Here is a 22,607-nt window from a genome sequence, read left to right on the forward strand (position 1 = left end):
CTCTGTGTAGGACTAAGCTAGTCCTGCATGGAAGGATAGTAAATCCGGGGGATAGTCTCCACTGTATGTTCTGATTCTAACATTCCTGTTAGGCAAGACCATAGAACTCCAACAGGGGGTGCCAAGGGGATAACCTTAAAAAGTGTCCAAGTCCAACCCAGATCAGCTTTTCTCAGACCAAAGTAGCAGTGGCTGTATTCAGAGCTGGCCTTAGCCCATGTTGGCTGTGGGGTGGGGTGGCTATGTTATAAGAAAATCAAAAAATCTTTTCATAAATAAAACAAGCTCATTGTTAGACTTACATAAACACAGCGGGGCTTACATAAACACAGTGGGGCTTTTGTGGAAGCCCCAGAAACCTCAGCATTAGGATGTTGTCCTAATATCATCTTTAGAAAAGAAACTGCAGGAGATTTAAGTAGGACATCAGAGCAGCCACATGAACAAATAGATCTTTAGGGACATCTGTGGCAACATGGAGATATGCAGCAAGTAAAGCAAATGGAGATGGTAATGGGAGATATACAACATGGAGATATGCAGCAAGTAAAGCGAATGGAGATGGTAATGGGAGATATACAACATGGAGATATGCAGCAAGTAAAGCGAATGGAGATGGTAATGGGAGATATACAACATGGAGATATGCAGCAAGTAAAGCGAATGGAGATGGTAATGGGAGATATACAACATGGAGATATGCAGCAAGTAAAGCGAATGGAGATGGTAATGGGAGATATACAACATGGAGATATGCAGCAAGTAAAGCGAATGGAGATGGTAATGGGAGATATACAACATGGAGATATGCAGCAAGTAAAGCGAATGGAGATGGTAATGGGAGATATACAACATGGAGATATGCAGCAAGTAAAGCGAATGGAGATGGTAATGGGAGATATACAACATGGAGATATGCAGCAAGTAAAGCGAATGGAGATGGTAATGGGAGATATACAACATGGAGATATGCAGCAAGTAAAGCGAATGGAGATGGTAATGGGAGATATACAACATGGAGATATGCAGCAAGTAAAGCGAATGGAGATGGTAATGGGAGATATACAACATGGAGATATGCAGCAAGTAAAGCGAATGGAGATGGTAATGGGAGATATACAACATGGAGATATGCAGCAAGTAAAGCGAATGGAGATGGTAAAGGGGAGATATACAGCATGGAGATATGCAGCAAGTAAAGCGAATGGAGATGGTAATGGGAGATATACAACATGGACATATGCAGCAAGTAAAGCGAATGGAGATGGTAATGGGAGATATACAACATGGAGATATGCAGCAAGTAAAGCGAATGGAGATGGTAATGGGAGATATACAACATGGAGATATGCAGCAAGTAAAGCGAATGGAGATGGTAATGGGAGATATACAACGTGGACATATGCAGCAAGTAAAGCGAATGGAGATGGTAATGGGAGATATACAACATGGAGATATGCAGCAAGTAAAGCGAATGGAGATGGTAATGGGAGATATACAACATGGAGATATGCAGCAAGTAAAGCGAATGGAGATGGTAAAGGGGAGATATACAAAGCAGCTTAGCAGAAATGTTCCAGTGAGTGGAATCTTTTAGAGCAAAGATTGTGTGTATAATGCCCCAGTTAGGTGCTGCCAAGTTAAGTGACTTTGCTCAGAGTCAAACCCTTAACTTTAATTGTTAGGAAACAGGTGCCTTAAACCTCAACACCATCTGCCAGGTCACCTTTATTTTTTTGTTTTGTTTTTGTAAATCACTGAGGATTACAGTCTGACAATGTTGGTCACAGAGTTTCATAGCTGTGTTCTTCAGTGTCAGTGGTGCAACAGGTAGCATGCTTGCTTTTTGGTAAAGAAGGCTGTGGGTTCTCTTCCAACGCCAGGTAGATTGTTGACTACAGTACAGCATGGGGGGGAGGGTGCTGCATTCCTGTGTGTGCCCTCCATTGGATGAGCTGTATAGTAACTATGAACATGTTGGTTTGCCAGCTATTCCCTATTGCATATCACCAGCACACCATTTTTAATGTAATATAGACAATTTATCCTTCAAGGGTAGCAGGTACTGAATTTGTAAATGAAGCACTGAAATGCAAAGTTGCTTGTCAGCAACAACCCCTTCAGTAGCTTCAGTTCTCTTTAATGTAGAATTATTCACATGACTTTTACTTCTACAAAGATTGTATATATTTTCTGATAAGGGTGGTTTATAATGACAGCAGTTTGAGTGGCCTTTTACGGTTGAAGTGTTCTGAAATGGGTAGTTTTATCATTATTGGTTCATATGGTTTATTTCACTGCTTACTGGAAAAATGTTCAATGCTACAAATTTAAAACACAATCTAACAAGTGGTGCTGTATTAAACTAGGAATATAATTTAATGCAATCAGGAAGGTGAATCAAAGAACACATGCATTTATACATGGTCCTAAGAATGTGTGAAGGGGGCCCATGGTTTGAAAACAACCCAAAGGTACACTTAATCTGCCACTGGCCAGCTGCATTTTCTATGACTGTGGGTTTGAAGGCACTTTCAATGAATGTGAATTTCAAAGGCAGATAGGTTTACTTTTGCTCATGCTAAGTCTGTTTTTAATGGAAGATTGTTTTGTTTTGTTTAGCAAATGACTATCAGTGTTTGTGCTATACAATTTTGAATAAAAAAATTAAATTAAATCCAAATATCTGTAATCATTTTGAAGTAAAGAAGAAAATAGTAAGTACACTGACAGGTTTGAACAGTGTTTATGGCAACTGGAGAGAAATAGACAAGTAATGGGACACTGGAATGGCTGGGGGGTGGGGGTTCATTACCCTTCCTAGGGCTCATTTTGACCATGATCCAGCTCTGGCTGTATTCTGGGACTCCCCCAGATCACCATATCTCAGCCTGTCATGGATACTAACTAAATGGCCATGAAGACAGTCCCTCTTTCTATGACCTTGGACCCATGATCTCGTTTTTTTGATCACTACCACAACCTGTGATCATGGATGAAGATGAGGACATAAAATGAGATTTAAACCAAGAGCTCTGCCTGAAAAATTAGATGTTACTTCACCACCACAGACTGATTCAGCACCCACAAAATACTAGCGAAAAATACTGCATCGATGGGTGCTGACAATATCCTTAGATAAATCTTAAATAGCATGAAGCATGATTTGGCCACACCCTTAACAACACTGTTCAACCTCAGCTTCCATACAGATTTTGTATCAAGCAAATGGAAAATGGCCACAGTCATTTCCCAGCATGAGGGAGGACTTTTCACAGAATCAGGCAATTGCGGACCCATAAGTCTGACCAGCCTCATATACAAAGCTGTGGAAAGACTTATCATGGAATTAATCAATCAGGACATAGGGAACCTCTGAACACAACTGGTCCATCTCAGTTTGTATTTGTCAAGGTTAGGTCATGCTTAATCAGCCTGGTGGATTCTTTTGAAAAGGTCACCAAAGCAATGGATGAAGGCAAAATGGTACACATTGCATACCTCAATCTGGCCAAAGCTTTTGACACACTTCCCCATTCAGGCATAGTAGAAAAGCTAAATAAACTGGGAATAAACCCATATGTCACACACATACCTCTCAACTTTCCAGATTTTTACAGATTGTCCAGATTTTTGCTTGATATTTTTGGTCTATTCCTCATAAAATTTGTGATTTTCTGGCAAATCACTGGGATTCACTGAGGATTAAAGTCACTAAACAATGACATACATTTGAGTTTCAGACTTCAAATCCTTCAGAAAATGTACATTAACACAAATCATGTTACTCTAGCAACATTCTAAGTTTATTAGAGCAATATTTAAAATCTGTTTCTGTTTTTATTCCTTTGTCCACCCATTTTTTTAGGCTTTGTCCAGATTACTTGCACTAAGTGGCTGAGAGGTATGGTCACCCACTGAATTGCCAACTGGCTCACAGATAGGACTCAGATAATCAAAATAGGGGAAATTACCTCCACAAAGAGACCAGTCACCAGTGAAGTCCCCCCCAGGGTTCTCTTCTGGGACCTGTCTTGTTTGTCATCTAATTTTTCTGAAGTACAAGACAATACCAAAGGGCTCTGGCTGACTAAGTTTGCAGATGACTGCAAGCTAGGAGCATTCATTAAATCCCCAAATGACTTAGCAATCCAGCAGGAGGATTTGTCTCAAATAAATAACCAGTGCCAAAATCATAGACTGAAACTAAATGCCAAAAAATGCATTATTATATCCTTTGGGAAGTCATTAACCTCAGGGGAATGACCATATTGAGAACACGACCCTAAGAGATGACCCAGTTGTTCAGGATTTGGAAACTTATGTGGATAGTGACCTACTTTTTGATCAGTATGTGTCTATTGTTGTAGGAAAGTCCTTGTATATTGCACAGCTTATAAACAAAGGGATTGTGTCTAGATCTAGGCATATCATTGCCCCCCTTTACTCAACCATCATTAGACCAGTCATTGAATCTAATACCTCCTTTGGCATGTATCTGTCCAGACACATACAATTGAAATGCCCAGAGAGGTACCTAACTAAAAGGATACAAGGCCTAAACAACATAACCTACATGGACTGACTCAGAGCCTGTCTCTATACTCAGTATCCTACGACTGCTAAGAGATGACCTGTGTCTGGCATACAAGGCATCCTCCGACCCATTACTGATCGATTTACTGCACATCAGCAAGGCAAATGGCATCAGAAAGACAGTCTTGGAATGTAAATCAGTTCTGCGAGATCAACAGAACAGTTTGGAGGGACAGGTATATCTCACAGAGGATAGTGCTGCTGTAGAACAGACTCCCCATCCACATAAAACAAAGTTCATCTCTGTCCATATCCAAGTGCAACGTAGAACTATGATGGGAAACAGAAAATTTATCCTAGGACTGCCCCCTGTACTGCTAATGGATGAAAGCAACTCCTAAATTCTTTATCCTGTGCATGGGTCCCCTAAAATTGTCTATAGTATGATCCCAGTTATTCTAATTAGAGGTAATATATAATTATTGACTATGGGGTGGGTAAGGCTGATCTAAAATTAAATGGGATAGGTTATTTCAAGCAGAAAAAGAGAAACTGGCTAGGCTTAAAATGTCCCACAGTGGTAGCTAGCCTAGTACTTATCTATGAACCTATGAACAAAACTGCGCTGCCATTTTTGTTATTCCCCTTACCATCACATATAAACAACATTACAAGTTACTTAAACTCCACAGTTAAGAGCATATCTCTCTTCCCACTCACCCCCCTCTGTGATATATATATATATATATATATATATATATATATATATATATATATATATATATATATATATATATATATCGGGAAATATTGTCAGCCCAGCTATCTGGAATTTTGTAAATAATTCTATGTCATTTGTGAACATTGATATGATTTATACAGAACTATATGTTATGTACTGAGCTAAAATGTAACCACAGCATGTCCTGCTGACTTAGAACAGAAATGCATATAAACTATATACCTGTGCAAATGTATATTTTAACAGTAGAAACTAGAACATAAAAGGGGCTAACTTGCAAAACTTCAAGAAAATAAGTTGAAATTAAATAGCTTTATGATTGTGCTATAAATGTTGTCTCTCATGTTCAGTGTAGCAGACAAAAAGCCTGTAGCTAGAAGTTTTTGTATTGTCTTAAAAGAGAAGTAATTACTAGGTTTAAAACATAAAAGTGCTTTATTGTTTTATGACTTCCAAGATCTGCAAACATCTGAGGGATATGTATTTTTCACATAGAGAGGTTAAATTCTGTTAGTTTATGTTTTAGCCTGGGAACTGAAATCAGGTGGAAAAAAGTGATGTCATCCAAGTTAACCCACAAGTAATATTTGATATTAATTTAAGAACTCTCTCAGAGAGAGACTTGCATTTTGTATTTTGTCTTGGAACTAGCAAGAACATCCACTCATCATCACCATCTGCATTTGCCTTGCTGTAAATAAGATTTGGGGTGTAGTATCTGTTTTAGATATAGATAGGAATATAGTAAAGATTAGTTTAGATGTTTTCTGTATTTATCTGAGACTGTCCTGCAATGTTGTTTTAAAATATGTCCTGTGATTTTGAACTCTGAAGTTTACTGTGTTGATTTACAGAGTATTGTCTTGTTTTGTTATTATTTATTATTAAATATATTTAAATCTATCTTTGCAGCTGATATTTGTGAGACATATTTCAGCTCTTAGAGTACTATATCAGACTACCATTTGGACTAATTGTAACATTACACAGTAGGATTGGACACCCTATGTTAAGGGTGTTAAGTGAGGAATGGGTAAAATGCATTTCTGGCAGGAATCCAGTCTCTTGCAGTAAAACAATATATGCAACGCTGCTCAAGCATTATGAAGAACAATAAATAAGTGCTAGAACTTCTCCACACAGTTAAGATTCTTGTACTTGCTAGATAAATAAAATGAATGGGTGTGGTGTAAATGGAGCAGAAAAAGATGCATATAAGGGTAGTGACATGGGGCAGCAACTAAGAGAGAGAGAGAGAGAGAGAGAGAGAGATGAAAGCTGGAGTCAGGGCAGAGAAGTGGGTTTTGGAGATGGGAAGTCAGTCATCAAATAGGTTGAAAGTAGTGGCAAGGGAGACCAGGTTATAGTAAAAAAAAAACAGTCTTCTAGCTTACAGTTAATAAGATGTGGAAGGAAGTAATTAAGGCTGTCACTAAAGAGGAACAGTGAATGCCTTTTGTTGTACGTGCAGACAGTAATGCCATGTCAAAGGATACAGCTGAAGTGGTAGCAAGCAAGAGCAGGGAGGTAGCAAAGACATACCAGGAAGGGGATTTTGAAGTAGCTTTCTTATAACTGTTATCTACAGCAGCAGCCACCACACTGAAGAAGACAAGGATTAGAAAGTATAATAATTGGCTGTGGCAGTGGACAAGTGCAAAATGGATTGAGATGGGTGGCAACAATGGGGAAGACTAGATCAGTCTAAGAGAAAGGCTCCACATTAGCCAGGACAAGACAATAGTGCTTGGAGTTGGTTTGGAAAGGTACTTCTCAATAATTATATTTTTAAACTAAGAAAGAAGGGGTGCAGTGTTTTTATAAAAACAGAAAGAGGTAGGTACAGAGGCAATTGGCCAAAGAAAAATGCACAAAGAATCCAGCATGTAGTGCAAGGGGTCTGAGTAGAAAGGTGGGAAAGCTGTAAGTAGTAACACAGGAAGGGTGAAGTGAAGGGGGGCATTGCTAGTATCAAAGAAACATGGGCCAGTAGCAAGATGGGGTTAGGACTCAGAGATGCCAGAATACAGGTTTTTAGGAATGATGGGAAGGAAGGAAGGAAAGAAGGAAGGAAGGAAGGAAGGAAGGAAGGAAGGAAGGAAGGTAGGAAGGAAGGGATGGAGGCAGATTAGTGATCTACCTAAAGGACAACATAAAATATGAGATAAAAGAGAATGAGAAACACAGAGCTGTGAAAAGGTCAATGACGTATACACAGTTAGAACCTAGGCTAAGCAATCTAGCACTTAAGGGGAGGAAAGAGAAATGCCAGTGGCTGACACAGTGTATCAGCCCTTAATATAAAGGGAGGAAGATGAAAGACTAGAGGAGAGAGTGTAAAGTAGTGAAGGAGGATGCAAAGAGTTATACTCATGGAAACCTGGATGTAGAAGGAGACCACCAGGAGATTCTGAGCTCCATTTTAAACAAGGAGAGATAGAGAAGACTGAGGTTTTGGACTATATTACATTTAGTCAAGTGGTGTGAGACACTACCAGAAAGGTTAGAATCCGGATGCAGTCCTAAGCAAGGAGGAGATGGTCAGAAATGTCCATCTGAAGACAGCATTAGTCAGCAATGATCATCCCACTGGGTGGTTTAAATTGGGAGGTAGGTAAGAATAATGATGATAGTATGCCATTTTAGAGTAATGCATTATCCAAACTTGGAGGAAGAAGTCAAAGATGATTTAGTGCTTTGGAAGTAAAATGAGGGAGTGAGTCAGGGAAGGACTACTCAGAGCTGTGGACAGGAGTTTAGGAAGAGATAAAAGGGAGAAAAGAGGAGAAGGTCAATGTGGATCCATAGGAATGTGAAAGCAGTTATTAGTGCAGATTATAAGGCAAATAAGAGATGGAAGAAGGGAAGTGGAGTTGGAATATGCACAGTACAAGGAGGAAAGCAGGGGGTCAGCTAAGGACATGACAGCAGGAAAGGTACAAGCCAGTTGGAAGAAAAGGTCAAGAAGGAGAGTAAAGGCCTTATAAGAATATGTATAAAAGACAGAAAGAGGAACAGATCTGCTCATAGGAAGGAACAGTCTCAAAACTGGAAGCACTCCCTCCTCAACTTAAACAAGCAAATGAGCCTCCTAGTGAAGTCTTCCAAAGCTAACTACGAATCCAAATTAGCTTCCCTAACCTAGGATAACCACAAGGAGTTCTTTAGCTACATCCGTAACCTCAAAGGTAAGGCCTAGATTTGCACTGAACTCATATTTAATGGTACTTCATAAACAGAACTTGTGGATACAGCAAACCTGCTGGCTTACAGCTTCAGTGAAAACTTCACTGTCCTGTCCACACCACATATACTCCAAAGCATCCCTAACACCTGTCCCCCACCTAGCATCTCTGTGGAGCAGGTCTTAAATGCCCTCTCCAAGGCCAAAAATACAGCCTGTATGGGACCAGACAACATCTCAGGCTGTGTTCTACATAGGTTAAAACAGGAATAAGAATTACCATTGGGCATGCTTTTCAATCACAGCCTAAGCACTGGTTTCATCCCAGCAAAATGGAAAACTTCTACCAGCTTCCCTTTGCACAAAGGGGGTGCATCCATGGACCCTGAGAACTATAGACCCATTATCCAGATGAGCCTTATCCGCAAGGCCATGGAACAAATCATCATGGACCTTATAAACAAAGATATAGGAAATTTCCAAATGCTAGACCGCACCCAGTTTGGCTTTGTCAGGGGGAGATCATGCCTGTTAAACTTGGTGGACTTCTTCAAGACAGTCACCAAAGCCCTGGATGAGGGCAAATCTGTGCATACGGTCTACCTAGACTTAGCCAAGGCCTTTGACAAAATCCTCCACTCAGGCATCATTGATAAACTCATCCATCTGGGTATCAACCCATATATTGTCAGGTGGGTAGAAATCTGGCTCACTGATAGAACTCATAAGGTCAAAACAGGGGACTCCACCTCCTTGTTCAGAATCTACTTCTCTGAAGTGCAGGCTGAAACTAAAGGACTGTGGCTGACAAAGTTTGCTGATGACTGCAAACTGGGAGTGATCATTGAAACCCCTAGTGATGTCAACATTCTTCAAGAAGGTCTTACGCAGACTAATGACTGATGCCAAAGTCATGTTCTTAAACTTAATGCAAAAAATGCATTATCATCCCCTTCAGCAAGGGTGATGTTCCTGCAAACTACCACATCAATAGAAATACCCTAAGCACACAGTCGATACAGATCGACAGAAAACTTAACTCCGATCACCATGTCTCCACAATGGTAAGAAGGGCATTTTATATTGGTCATCGCATAAGTAAGGGCATTGCTTCCAGAAAAAAAGAGGTTGTAACCCCCCCTGTACTCTTCCCTCATCAGGCCAATAACAGAGTGCAATGCTCCCTTTGGTATGTTTCTTTCCAAACATCTTCAGCAATTGGAAAGACCACAAAGGTTCCTTACAAAGAAAATTCAGGGTCTTCGAGATCTGTCTTATGTGGACAGACTGAAATCATTCTCACTTTACTTTGTGTCACACAGACTGCTCAGAAGCAACCTGTGCCACGCATATAGAGCAATCTCTGACCCAGCTTTACTGGAAATGATGCACATTCGCAAGTCAAATGGCACACTGGTCACTCTCGCAAAGGACCTTAACCTGGTATGTGACATCAACAGAACTTGCTGGAGAGACAGATTTGTTTCACAAAGGATTATGTCAGGAGCAAGAGAAATAACTAGAGCAGTACTTTAGAGCTAATCCTGGTTCTAGTCCTCTTCAATGTATTTGCTTCAGGTTTATCTGACAGAGAGAAGAAACAGAAAACAGGCTCTTATAGGGGAACAGCCAAGGAAAGCAAATGGAAAGGATGACTAAGTGAACAGAAAGATGACAGCTAAGGTAAAATGCTGTTGGATCAAAGCAATCATGGTGTGAAATATCAGTTGGGGGAGTAGAGCTGACTGCACATGAGTAGGAAAGGCATGTAGGGTGCTGATCAAACCAGAAATGGACTACCATGAGCAGGGTAAGCAGGTGGCAGTGGTGGTAGCAGCAGCAGTAAATGGCTGGTGGATGTCATAACAGGGAGTGATTCAAAAAGGAAAAAGTATTAATCATGTTCTGCTGTGCCCTAGTTAAGCCTCAACCTGAATATTATGTGCAGTCCTCTGGCATTATAAGGTGAAAGCTACAAGGAAGGAGTCCAGAAGAAAGCCGCTTGAAAAGTGAAAGGATATGACCAGAGAGTAGAGGTCTTCTCATTGAAGTCTAGAAGAGATTGGAGTGGGAACATGATATGGGTGCATGAAATCATGTCAGGGACATGTGAAGGATGACACTGAACAAGGACAACTGAGAGAGAATGGGGTACAGGCAGCAGATTGTTGTGACCAATGACCTCAAGATATATGAATGGAGAAGACTATGAACCCATGGAATGGGTTACCAATCTTGGAGGTGGTGAAAGAAGCTATGGTGGCATTTAAGTTTACGAAGGCACATGATAGGTGATGTAGGAGTAAGTAAAAGGGAAAGAATGCTAAGGAGATGCAGTGGTAAGTGCACTAAACAGCACAATAGAGAGGGTAGCTGTCTCCTTCTGCACTCTTGCAGATGAAATGTAACCCATTGAATACTAATATTTTACATCTGATATGTCACACTAAGTCTAAAGAATCATAGTGTTCTCATGTTTAAACTAACTAAAACTTGATGCATCAAATGTGACTCAGATTCTTAGAAATGTCTCATGAAGCAACTGATTTGCATACTGTTGTCTTACCATGACATTTTGTGCTTTGCATACTACAGTACAAATAAGGAATATGCAGTTCAGAATGCATATGGCAGGTGTGTGTGTGTGTGTGTGTGTGTGTGTGTGTGTGTGTGTGTGTGTGTGTGTGTGTGTGTGTGTGGGGGGGGGGTGGGGGTGGAGAGAAGGGCTGAGAGAAAATCCACTGCCTCTGAAACCCTATCCACCAACTAATGATGTACGTTGTATTTAGTAGGACAGGAACTACTGCACTGTTGGGACGCAATGTCTAGCCGACCACCAAAATAGCATAGTGTGCAGGTTGTCAACGTTGTGCAGTGCCCTTTATTGAAACATTGCTGGTAAGTGCAGCATAGCAGAATGCTCATTTGATTTCACTGTGTTATGTTGTATTTACAGTGCAAAGTAAGTTCCTTATGTTAGTTGCACTAAAAAGTAGATTAGGTAGTATTCAGGAACAGCAATGTCATATGAGCAGTACTCTATGCAAAGCACAGCCAAATTATGTTATGAGATAAACTTTTTTAATTCTCAACCACCTGTTTTGTTGTTTTCATCCTTTGAAGGTAGCATTAATTCAGCCTTAGTGCTTTCTAGCTCTCTTGCCACAAGAATGCAAGATGGTATAAATGTTCTAGACAGCTTTTAATATATCATATAAGATTAAAACATCTTAGGTGAATCAAATCAGAAGCACATATGACAGTGCGGACTGACTTTTTACACATTTGCTTAATTGTAAAAACTACTTCTATGTGACTAATAAAGAAACATTAATTTATATCAGCATGTTGATTTTAGAAACACCTAAATGATCTAGTGCAGTTATTTAACTAAATGGGCAGTTGTTTATTTTTTTAACCTGCCTTGACATTTTGTAGTCTCATTGTTAGTTATATTAGTTTAGGGGTGCAGGGGGCAAAGTCCATCGTGGGGGATGTTGGCAGAAAAGTTGCTCATTTGATTAATTAGTCTTGATCATTCATGTTTTGCTGAAAAGCAACCTGAATCCATGAACCATATTCTAATAAAGCTTTCACTATAGTAAACATATCTATACATGTGGGTATTGACTGTGTAATCTCTTCTTTTTTTCCATAGTCAAATTTAATAACACAAATGAAATCAGCTAGATAGCATACTAATGATAAAATAAATGGTCATAAAATACAGCAATGTATTAACTTCTGAAAGTGCAGGAATTTTACAGCCATCAGCAAGCTATCCTTATTTTTTATAAATAAAATATTACTCTGTAAACAGACAAATGATGTATCTGCTGCACTGCTCATCTAGTAAACCAGAAATGCACAGCACGTGTAGTGATGGCTATGATGAGGAACAAGAAAAACACATCCAGTAGAGAAATCAAACATCCTTCAATAAAGTTAAATCCTTTCATCCCAAATAACACATTCAAATAGGACATCATCAAAAAGTACAGTCGTTTAAGTAAAACTTACCATAACATTAGATGTTTGAATGATCATTGCTACAGTAGCCTTACCTGTATGGGCTATATCTTGTCAAGGATATAACAGCCAGCCTGCTTCCAAAGCTTTAAGGTACCTTCAACACACCCAAACTGTCAGGCAGCTCGAGCTGAGCTGACTAAAAAACAAGTTTGGATGCAAAGCCCTTCAAAGCTAAGCCCTGAAAGGAGAGTGCTAGGAATAACAAAAAAATTAGATGTGAACACCCTGTAATAAAAAACACATCAAAAAACAAGGGGGCGGAGGAAGTGGCTATTGCAGCAGTGATCATTCAAACATCTACTGTTGTGTTAAGCTTTACGCTTATAGCTGTACTGTTTTCATCATATTAATCACTGCTGCAGTAACCTTAGCTATATGGGTAGATTATCTTAGCTAAATACATTTGGGAGGTGGAAGGAGGACCACCCATGAGCCCCTGAAGAATGGTCTTAGCAAAGCTTGATCTGGACCCAAAGAAGGAATCGAGCTTATAGTGTTTTGTAAATGTATGTATAGAGGACCAAGTTGCTGCTTGTCGAATGCTTCTAGAATTCAATTCTTTCCAAAAAGTCACAGATGAAGCCAAGGCCTTGGTAGAGTGGGGCTTGACCCTGCCTGGAATAGTTTTGTTACAGTGAACATAAAATGTAATAGCCTTAGACAAACATTTGGATATAGTCTGCTTTGAAGCAGGTTGTTCTTTCTTCTTACCTTCACAAGAAATGAACAACTGATTCAAAATCTGAAAGATTTACTTCTGTCAAGATAGTACTGAGTTGTCTGTGGGCATCCAAGGTATGGAGAATCATTTCTTCCTCATTTTAAGGTTAAGTAAAGAAATTGGTGAGATGAATAGTTGAGTTTAAAGTAAATTCAGATACCACTTTAGATAAAAAGAAGGATTAGTTCTCAAAGAAACCCTGTCCCTATGGAAAATGAGATAGGGTTGATTCACGAAAAGAGCTTGCAACTCAGATACCTTTCTTGCAGAGTCAGAGAAATCAGTAAAACTGTTTTCCATGTTAAGAACCTCAAGTCAGCCAGATTATCTAGTTCAAATAAAGCAAACGTTAGGCTCTCTAACACAAAATAAAGATCCCAAAGAGGGGCAACCAGTTTTCTTGGAAGACCCTTATGCAAAACCCCTTTCAAGAGCATTTTGATATGAGACTGCATCGAAAGAGGAGGATCCATGGGCAGACATGACAAAATGGGTGATAAATGAACCTTGATAGAGATATAAGAAATGCCAAAGGATAGTAACTCACACAATTATTGCAGAACCAGAGAACAACTAGCCCTGAATGGGTGCTGGATATGTTGTTGGCACCAACTAGAAAACATTTTCCATCTGCTAATATATGATTTTTCTAGTAGCAAGTTTCTTGCCTCCATTTGTACCTGCACTTCTTCAGTAAACAGGTGCCTAAAAGGAATTAAGACCCTGTTGTCCAGGCCAGTCAATTGAAGGTGATTGATGTCGGGGTGTATTAAACACCCCTGTTATTGTGTGATTAGTTTGTGAGGAAGCTTGTGGTAATTGCCCCTTCCAAAAGAAGGGAGAACAATGGTAGCCAGGGCCAGAAGGGAGTTACCACAATGATCTTGAGAAATTCCTTCTGAATCCTGAAAATACCTTGGTTATTAGTGGAAAGGGTGGTAAAGTATAAAGGAGGGTTTCTCTCCAAGGAAAAGAAAAGGCATCTATCTTCCAGGCCTTCTTGCTTGGAGTCATGGAACAGAATCTTGCCAATTGATTGTTCAGAGAGGAGGCAAAGAGGTCTACTTGAGGAACTCTCCACAGATGGATCAAATCTTGAAAGACCCCCTGATCTAGTTTCCATTCGTTAGGGCCTGCCACACAGTTTTACCTGTAGAGTGAGATTGTGCTGTGAAGTTATACTCCAAGCTAACATGGCTAGTCTGCAAAAGGCATATGACCTGGTTTCCCCTTGCTTGTTGATGTACTACAGGATTGTGGTATTGTCTTTATCCACTTGAAGAGGTCCCAGGGACCAAAGATGCTTTAGAGAGTTGAATGCCTTGATGAGGGCAAGCATCTCCTTTGTTCTTTTTTTTTTACACCTTCATTGAATTATCACTTGTGACACAGGCACATTTACATTTATGTAAAAGTAATAAAACTGTATTAACAAGTTTAATGTTTGCAAACATTATACTTCACATATATTGCTATATATCATATAACCTAAGCAACATTGCATAAATTATTTAATGCCTGCCCTTTTTTTTAAACAAGAAACATCTTTATTAAACAATCACTTATGACATAGGTAATCATACATTTATATAAATGAAAACAAACCACACTGACAAAATCCTAGTTGCAAGTATTTTACATCACAAATCATGCTAACACACTCCCAGTTGCAAACATTATACATCACGTGTAATCTAACCAATCATTTTTAGTCAAACATTACATAGCTCATTTAAGTTTTGCCTTCTTTTAAAACTCTGTATCTATTATTCTCATAGTTCCCATTTTTTCCTATGTAGTTTGCTCCTACCCTTTTCTAAATCTCTCAGTTCAAGTTGTTTTATCTCTGTTGCTATATTCACTACTTCTAGTATAGTTGGTTTAGATTTTGATTTCCATTTTCTAGTAATTGCTTTTTAGGCAGCCACCATAATTAGACACAGCAAGATTTTACCATGTCTAGGCAATTCCGATTCTGTATCATATCTCAGAAGAATGAGCTCCCTCATCATACCAATCTGCCCACCCAGCATCTTTGACAGTGCATCCCACAGGGAACCACTAAAGTCCACCAACTCACCCCACTCCCAGAAAATATATTCCCAATTACTTTTTTCTTTCCTGTCACACCTCCAACATTTGCTGTCTTCCTGAGGAAAAATTCTCGGGAGTCTACTTGGGTATAAACATATCTATGTAAACATTTCCAAGCAAAAATCCTAAATCTTCTAAAGTCTGTTGCATATTTGGGAGACATACATATATCCTCCAATTGTTTCTTTGTGAATTGCTTATCCATTCTCTCTTCCCAAGCCTTTCTACCCTCCTCTGATTGAGTCTTATAGTTATCATGTAATATTTATATGCTCTACTAATTATTCCTTTTTAATGGCAGCTTTTGTTCTAGATTCTACTAAAACTCTACCAGTGCTGGTCTTTCGTTTAGGAGCCCTCCAATTTATTTCTCTTTGCCTGTACTCATATCACTCTTTGATAGGGAAGGCAATCTCTAACCTGTAGTCCAAATAAATTCTTGGCATCTTCCCATCCTATCATCTTTCCCTCTCTAGTTATTTGTTCCTAATACCTTGATTCCTTTGCCAGTTTTCTCCAATAATTCCACCCCCCTATTGCCTATTGTCTATATCCCTAATTGCAGTCATCTCTATCTGCAGAATCTCCTTTCTCCATTCCTGTGTTGGCATAGTTCTTAGGATACTTTCTGCTACTTTATAGATGTAATATTTTGTATGATTATTGTTATTCTCCTTAAAGACCTGCATCCAAAATCCCACTCTCTCCTTGTTTCTTGAGCCCCCCCCCCATTTCATCATCATCCCTTTCCACTTTGAATTATAATTTTCTGCTGGTGATATGTATAGGAGCCTTAACTGTGTAGCTCTGAAATACCCCTTCAAATTGGGTAATCCCAATCTGCCCTGTTCTGCTGGGAGAATCAGTTTATCCCACTTGAATCTTGCAGTCTTTCCCTCTCAGCTCTTTATTAATTGCTATCCAGAACTTCTTCTCTGGTTAATAAAAATATGTCTGACCTGTGTATAAAACCAATAGGACTAAAAACATTTTAACTGCTTGTATCTTACTTCTTCTTTTGGCTTTTCCCGGTTAGGGGTCACCACAGCGGATCACCTTGTCCTCTCATGATTGGCAGTGGAGTTTTACAGTGTTGAGTTGCCAGCCTGGTGCCCAACCTTCCACAGAAGACACACACACACACACACACACACACACACACACACACACACACACACACACACACACACACACACACACACACACACACACACACACACACACACACACACGCACACACACACACTCACTCACACACACTCATACCTAGGGCTAATTTAGAGTGTCCAATTAACCAACAGCATGTCTTTGGGATGTGGGAGGAAACTAGAGCACCCGGAGTCAGCTGCCACACCTGAATCAGTTTAATCCATACTCTTAAATATTTAATTTTATTGTGTCCCCATAAATATGGATATTGCTCAACCTATTCATATGTGGGTACATAATTTATTGCTAATGCCTTTATTTTAGCTTCATTCATTTTGTATCCCGAAAAGATTTGAAACTGTGTCAAAATGTTCCACAACACTGTAATGTCTCTTTTTGTTTTTTTAGCTATAAAATAATATCATCTGAAAATATTGCCAGCTTTTCTTAACTACTATACCAATTATATCCTTTAATTTCTGAGTCCCTTATTTTCTTTGCCAATGGTTCTAAATATAATGCAAATATCAAAGGGGGAAGATGATATCCTTGCTTGGTTCCTCTGCTCAAGTAGAAATTATCAGAGAGGACCACACCCACTTTAATTTTTGCCTCCAATCTCTCATATAGCCTCCTAATAAACCTTATATATTTTTTTCAGGAAATGAGGGCAAGTATCTCCTTGATATTTATCTGATTGTGTTTGTTCTTGGTGTCCCATGCCCCCTGCATCTTTAACTGGAGTCTGCATGTCTGCTTTCTCAAAACCTCCCAGATGATGTTAAAAATGAGATTTTAAATTCTGCCATGAATAGAGATTTAGTGTTTGGTCTCTCCACTACACAGGTTATGAAAAAGTGCAATGAAAGAGGCAAGCTGATCTAGGGAATCTCTAAGATTTTTCAGTCCTCTTTTTCCAAATTTTCCTAGGGATATCCTATCTCCTCATCTAGTTTTGACAAAAAGAAAACTCAACAGTTGCAGCAAAATGCAGGGTAACAGGACTGAGAAACATGAGAGTTCTTCCACTGAAAACACTGCCATGTTCTAGCAATAATCTCAAAGAAAGAGAAACCCCCCACAGGGAAAATCAGAAACTGAGCACTCCTCTGAGTTTGAATCAGAAATCAGAGGGAAAAAAAACATATCCATCCCTGCATATTCATGTTCAGGAAGCCCTCTTTATTTTAGCAGAAACTACTTAACAAGAAGGAACAATAGCTTGAATTAAACCCAGAGCAGGAGCTGGTAAACTCCTCCTTCCTGAAGAATATTTATGAGAAGTAGATACATGCTTGGTTTTCTGTTTTTTTTTTTTTTAAACAGGAACAATGGGAAAATGGGGTAAACTGTGTTACTAATGGCAACAGCAGCTTCCCCAGGAATGGGCATTCTCACTCAACAGAGAAAACTTCCCTGTTCCCTCTCCCAGGATTGACAAGAGTGGCTCTCCCTTGCCTATTGAGGGGACTCCAACAGCCGCAGAAGTTGTAGCTAATCCCTGATCCATAGTGGCTGTAGATGCTACACCAGAGGGATCGGGGGGAAAGATGAGTGGTCTGAAGCACAATAAATGGCCACAGCAGAGTCACCCACCTGTGGCTGAGGCAAATTGCTAGCCTGCTGTGCTGGCAACGGCTGTTTGCTTATTCTTTCTTTTTGTGGCTGGAAGAAGGACCAATTGTGGGACAGGTAACTTCTAAATTGGTCAAGCCAAAAAGGGTGCCCTTTTCCCAGAGAAGACAAGCAGCAATTGCTGGCAAAAACTACAAGTCCACAAAGTTACTTTTTTGACAAAAAAACACAATAAAAATCACTTTAAAACACTAATCCAGCCCCGCAAAAGTAAAATAAATACAATGTCTCCACAGAAAAAATGTTTAAATTATTTTACACCACTTTTACATGTACAGAAAAAAAAAATAGTGCTCCATTGAAAAGTATGTTACAGTCCTGAGACAGTCTATTAAAACACAACACTCCTAGCTTTAAAATTACTTTCCTGACAAGGAAAGTAATAAAATATCAACAAAATTAAGAAAATGGAAGTTTTTTTCCCCTAAAAGGAACTCATCTGCCTAGCAAAGGAAAGCACTAGCTGACTATCAATCCTCGAAACCCTCAGAGGAGCGTATTGTTCGGCAGCAAGAATGCTCTGAAGGGTCTTGCACCCAAACTTGTCCTTTAGTCAGCTCAGCTTGAGCTGCCTGACAGTTTGGATGCATGAAAGGTGCCTTGAAGCTTTGGGAGATGGTTGGCTATTACTTGACAGGATATAACCCATATAGCTAAGGCTAGTGCAGCAGTGATGAATATGATGAAAGCCTACTGTTAGTATGAACATTATGTGTTTTATACTGCATGTTCTTAAAGTGAAACACAAATAAAAAACACAAGTGATGATAAAAACAAGTAAACAAAAGTAAAAAGAAATAAAAAACGAGTAATATATGTTTTGTACACACTATACAAATTTATCTATTAATCCATTTGGGTTTTGTGAAAAATGATATATTTTGAAAAAGTTAACTGAATAAATAAATTAGTTTTCTTATTAAAACATACAAATTCTAACTAGTATAATAAGTTAAGACTTTAAATTACTTTATAATTTACCTGCTCTAATTTGTAGCACAGGGTTAATGGAAACATTTTCATTAAGTGCCAGTGATGTAGTAACATGTAATCTCAATTGCCAGAGTCGTAGCCATCACTACAGGTGCTGTGAGTTTTTGGTTTTAAAATATTACTCTCCTATGTTAAAGCAGCTACAAAGGAATGAGTCTCCTAAGCTGATTGTCCTATTCTGATTTATAAAGTGACATGCAACGATTATTGCATTCACATAATGTGTTTCAGTTTCTGTTTTAGGAAGAGATTATGCTCTCTTTTTCAGACTGGATTATTAAAAATCAGTTAGTGCTGCTGTTTCTTGAGCTAGATTATTCCATCAGACAGCTTCTACACAGACACAAGCTCACCTTGGCTGAGATGGATCTAGTCTGCTTTAAATAACATGAGACTCCAGACATGAGATTGCATTTGGTACATTTTAAATTGTTTCATAACTATATTGGGCTTACTATATTCCATTACTTTAAAGATTTTTTTCATTATTTTTATATTTTGAAATACTTATTTGTTTCTTACAAGTCACAGAATCAAAAGAATATACACATAATATGAATAAGCTGTGTGTAAATAAAGCAGGTGACTGCTCTGAGTAGAAACTGTTTTCTAACATATCACTACCTCTTTAACAGTTGCAGGTGGGGTGTGTCACAGGATTCGTTCACTAATGTTGACGTTATCAATACAGTCACAAAAGGTAGGAGTCACATTATGTGAATAGCTGCTGAAAGGAGAAGCCACCTCCCGGTTTGTTTATAGTGTCTGGGAAACAGCAGCAATGAAAAGACTTAAATGCACTTTGAATGTACTTGGATTCTTCAGATCGACGGTATCAGACTAACACTGTCATAAATCCACTTTCCTGGAAATGCAAATTGCAGACATTTTAGAAGCAGCTTCTGTATATACTTTTGCAGCCTTATCAAGGATTTTTTTTTGAAAGCGAAATTGTGATAAGGTGTTCAAAACGTTATTGGTTTCAAATAGCAGCTGGAATTTACCGGAATGACACCTGATCATTTCATACAATAGCTGATTGTACATTTCCCCTTTTAGGACAATCTCGAAGGGGGTTTCTTCAATGCATTCTTCCATTCGGGAAGCTGCACGGATTTCTCTTGGAAGACATTCAGGATATGACCTATCTGGCACACACTGCTCATCTACAACTTGCGAGCTTAGCATCTGGTACTATTGGGTGGATCTTGTCTTTGATATTAACTGGCATTGTACAATGGAGAGAATGGGATGTGGCCAACACCACAGTGATCACTTCTGGTGTTGCCTGGGTGGGTATCTGGAGAGTTTGTTTCTTCAGTGACATCTTAGTATCCTCAGAATCACGAGTCATGTATTGCCAAAGAATTGGTGTTCTGGATTCCTTTGTACCGCCTGAGATTTTTGCTGCCCAAGGTCTTACGATTGTTGCAGTAATCTTTGTAGGCATGGGGAAAATGACCACAATTTTTGCCTTAAGGAAAGTATACTTTGGCACAGAAGTGGAGCAATGGAGCCAGGTTTATGCATTATTTCTAATAGGAGGAATTTTATATTTAATTTCTAGTGTCTGCATTCTAGTACCAGTGGTCTGGAACTTGCATTCTGTAATGACCAACCAAAGCATTGCTTTCCCTCAGGAGTTTTATATGCCTAGCGCTCCTCAGACTCAACAGGTTGGAACTGCCTTACCTCTTGGCATTATATCATGTTTTCTCTTATTAATCACAGGAATATTCCTTGTCAGATACAGACTACCTTCTACATCTCATGCCAAGGTACATCCAGAAAGCAGGGACCACGATGAACATGATGCAGGTGTCAGTGGCACATTATCAAGGGAAACCTTTTCTTCCATGTCTTCAGTTTTATTCAGTTCTGTGGATCAAACCTCCAACAGTCACCTTGGAATAGACAATGAAGCATATGAATTTGATGATAAGCTATAGACTTCCTGAGGATTAGTCTTGTTAGTGAATGAAAGGAAAGTTTTAATATAAATGGAATTATAGCTCTCATCATAATAAGGGTAAATGCTACAAATGACATCCATAACTGTTTCTTTTTACAGATAATTTCCTGTTTTGTTTTTATTTGCTATAAGGCAGGCAAATGTATTATTGCTTATTAATTTTTCTTTTTTTTTGAAAAATTTTGCTGGCAGCCTCTAGGCTTTAGATATTGAATCCTGCAGTGACCCATGCTAATGTCCATTTCATTCCCTCAAAAGCCAAAAGTCAGAACCAAAAGTCAGAATCAGTACAATTACACCGCAAAACTGTGTGCTTTATAGCTTAACTTGTTCTCATTTGACCTGTCCAAGAACCATTGAGATGCACTGTCCCAAATACAGGCCACCTGCTCATCTTTTTGCATAAACCACCACCAGATGGAATGATGTATGCTATTTCCTGTTACAGAAAAGCCATTGCGACCAGACTCGGAACCCCACCTGTTTATATTAAGGGGTTCTCCAGCATGATGTAATTCCCTGTAGTGAGGAAGGTAAGATATCAAAGTACAGTTTATTATTTCACTTCTCTCTTCCCATCAGCCATCCAGCAAGCAGCTAATACAAAAGAATGAGGTCATCTGTGAGATGGCACATGACCTGCTATATGCATTCGGAGTGGCACTAATTAGTACTTTATTTGTAATTTTGCATTTTTTCAAAAGACACAGTTTTGTTGAGACCAAATACCAGTCCAGTTTTTTTCATTTTCACAAATTGTCACTCAGTTGCCGAAACTGTAAATCTACATTCCTGTATGGGTGCATTTTCTTTCTAGAATACCTGGACAAACTTTTGACACTGAAGTGTAAACACAAATTGTATTATTACTGTTGCTACTCTTGCCTTGAGTTCTTACAATAAAACATTCTGCAAAACAGAGGTATTTTTTGAACCCTGTGCCTGCTGACATTCAGAACTCTCTCCAGTCAGATACAGAGCATTCATTCGCCTACCCACAACTTTCATCCAGGGTTAGGGTAAGAGCTGCCCAGAGGGGACCAATATGCAGTCAGCCATGTGGATGCTTAGTGTCCTTGCCATCACCCCAGCTATAAGAATACCTGTTTTGGCCTAACCCCACCTGGGGGGGGGGGGGTGATAAGAAATTGAGTGCATGCTCCCTCACAACCACAATGAAGACTGCCATCTGCTGATAGCTTAATGATCATACTGCCTAGCCCCAAGCCAAGATTAAGCATCCCTGCCCCTCTGCCATGGGAGTCAATGCTGTACTTGACCCCCGGGCCATACGTCTCAACCTCTTACTGGAAGAACTATGGGCAAAGCCTGACAAAATGGGGGGACAAAGGTCCAAAAATAGGGACACATTTTAAATATCACTCTTATAAACCTAGACAGTTGCTAGAATAACAGGATTTGTGTTACCATACAATGTCTGAAGGATGTGAAGGCTGAAAGGCAAATGACTGTCATTATTTATTGACTTTAATCCTTAAATCATCCCAGTGATTTGACAAAAAAAATAATTTTTTATGAGGAGCAGACC

At 39.2% G+C, this 22,607-nt stretch overlaps 1 protein-coding gene across 1 annotated transcript; it reads left to right on the top strand.

Moving 5' to 3' along the window:
* Nucleotides 1-19,859: 19,859 nt before the first annotated feature.
* On the top strand, nucleotides 19,860-22,389 carry CLDN34 (claudin 34). The gene has a single exon (XM_044071770.1). The coding sequence runs from the start codon at nucleotides 20,226-20,228 to the stop codon at nucleotides 21,033-21,035; it is 810 nt and encodes a 269-aa protein (XP_043927705.1). The 5' UTR covers nucleotides 19,860-20,225; the 3' UTR covers nucleotides 21,036-22,389.
* Nucleotides 22,390-22,607: the final 218 nt, after the last annotated feature.

The sequence above is a fragment of the Protopterus annectens genome, chromosome 5.part0 (assembly GCF_019279795.1).
Source record: "Protopterus annectens isolate FY-2018-M chromosome 5.part0, PAN1.0, whole genome shotgun sequence".
NCBI lineage: Eukaryota > Metazoa > Chordata > Ceratodontiformes > Protopteridae > Protopterus > Protopterus annectens.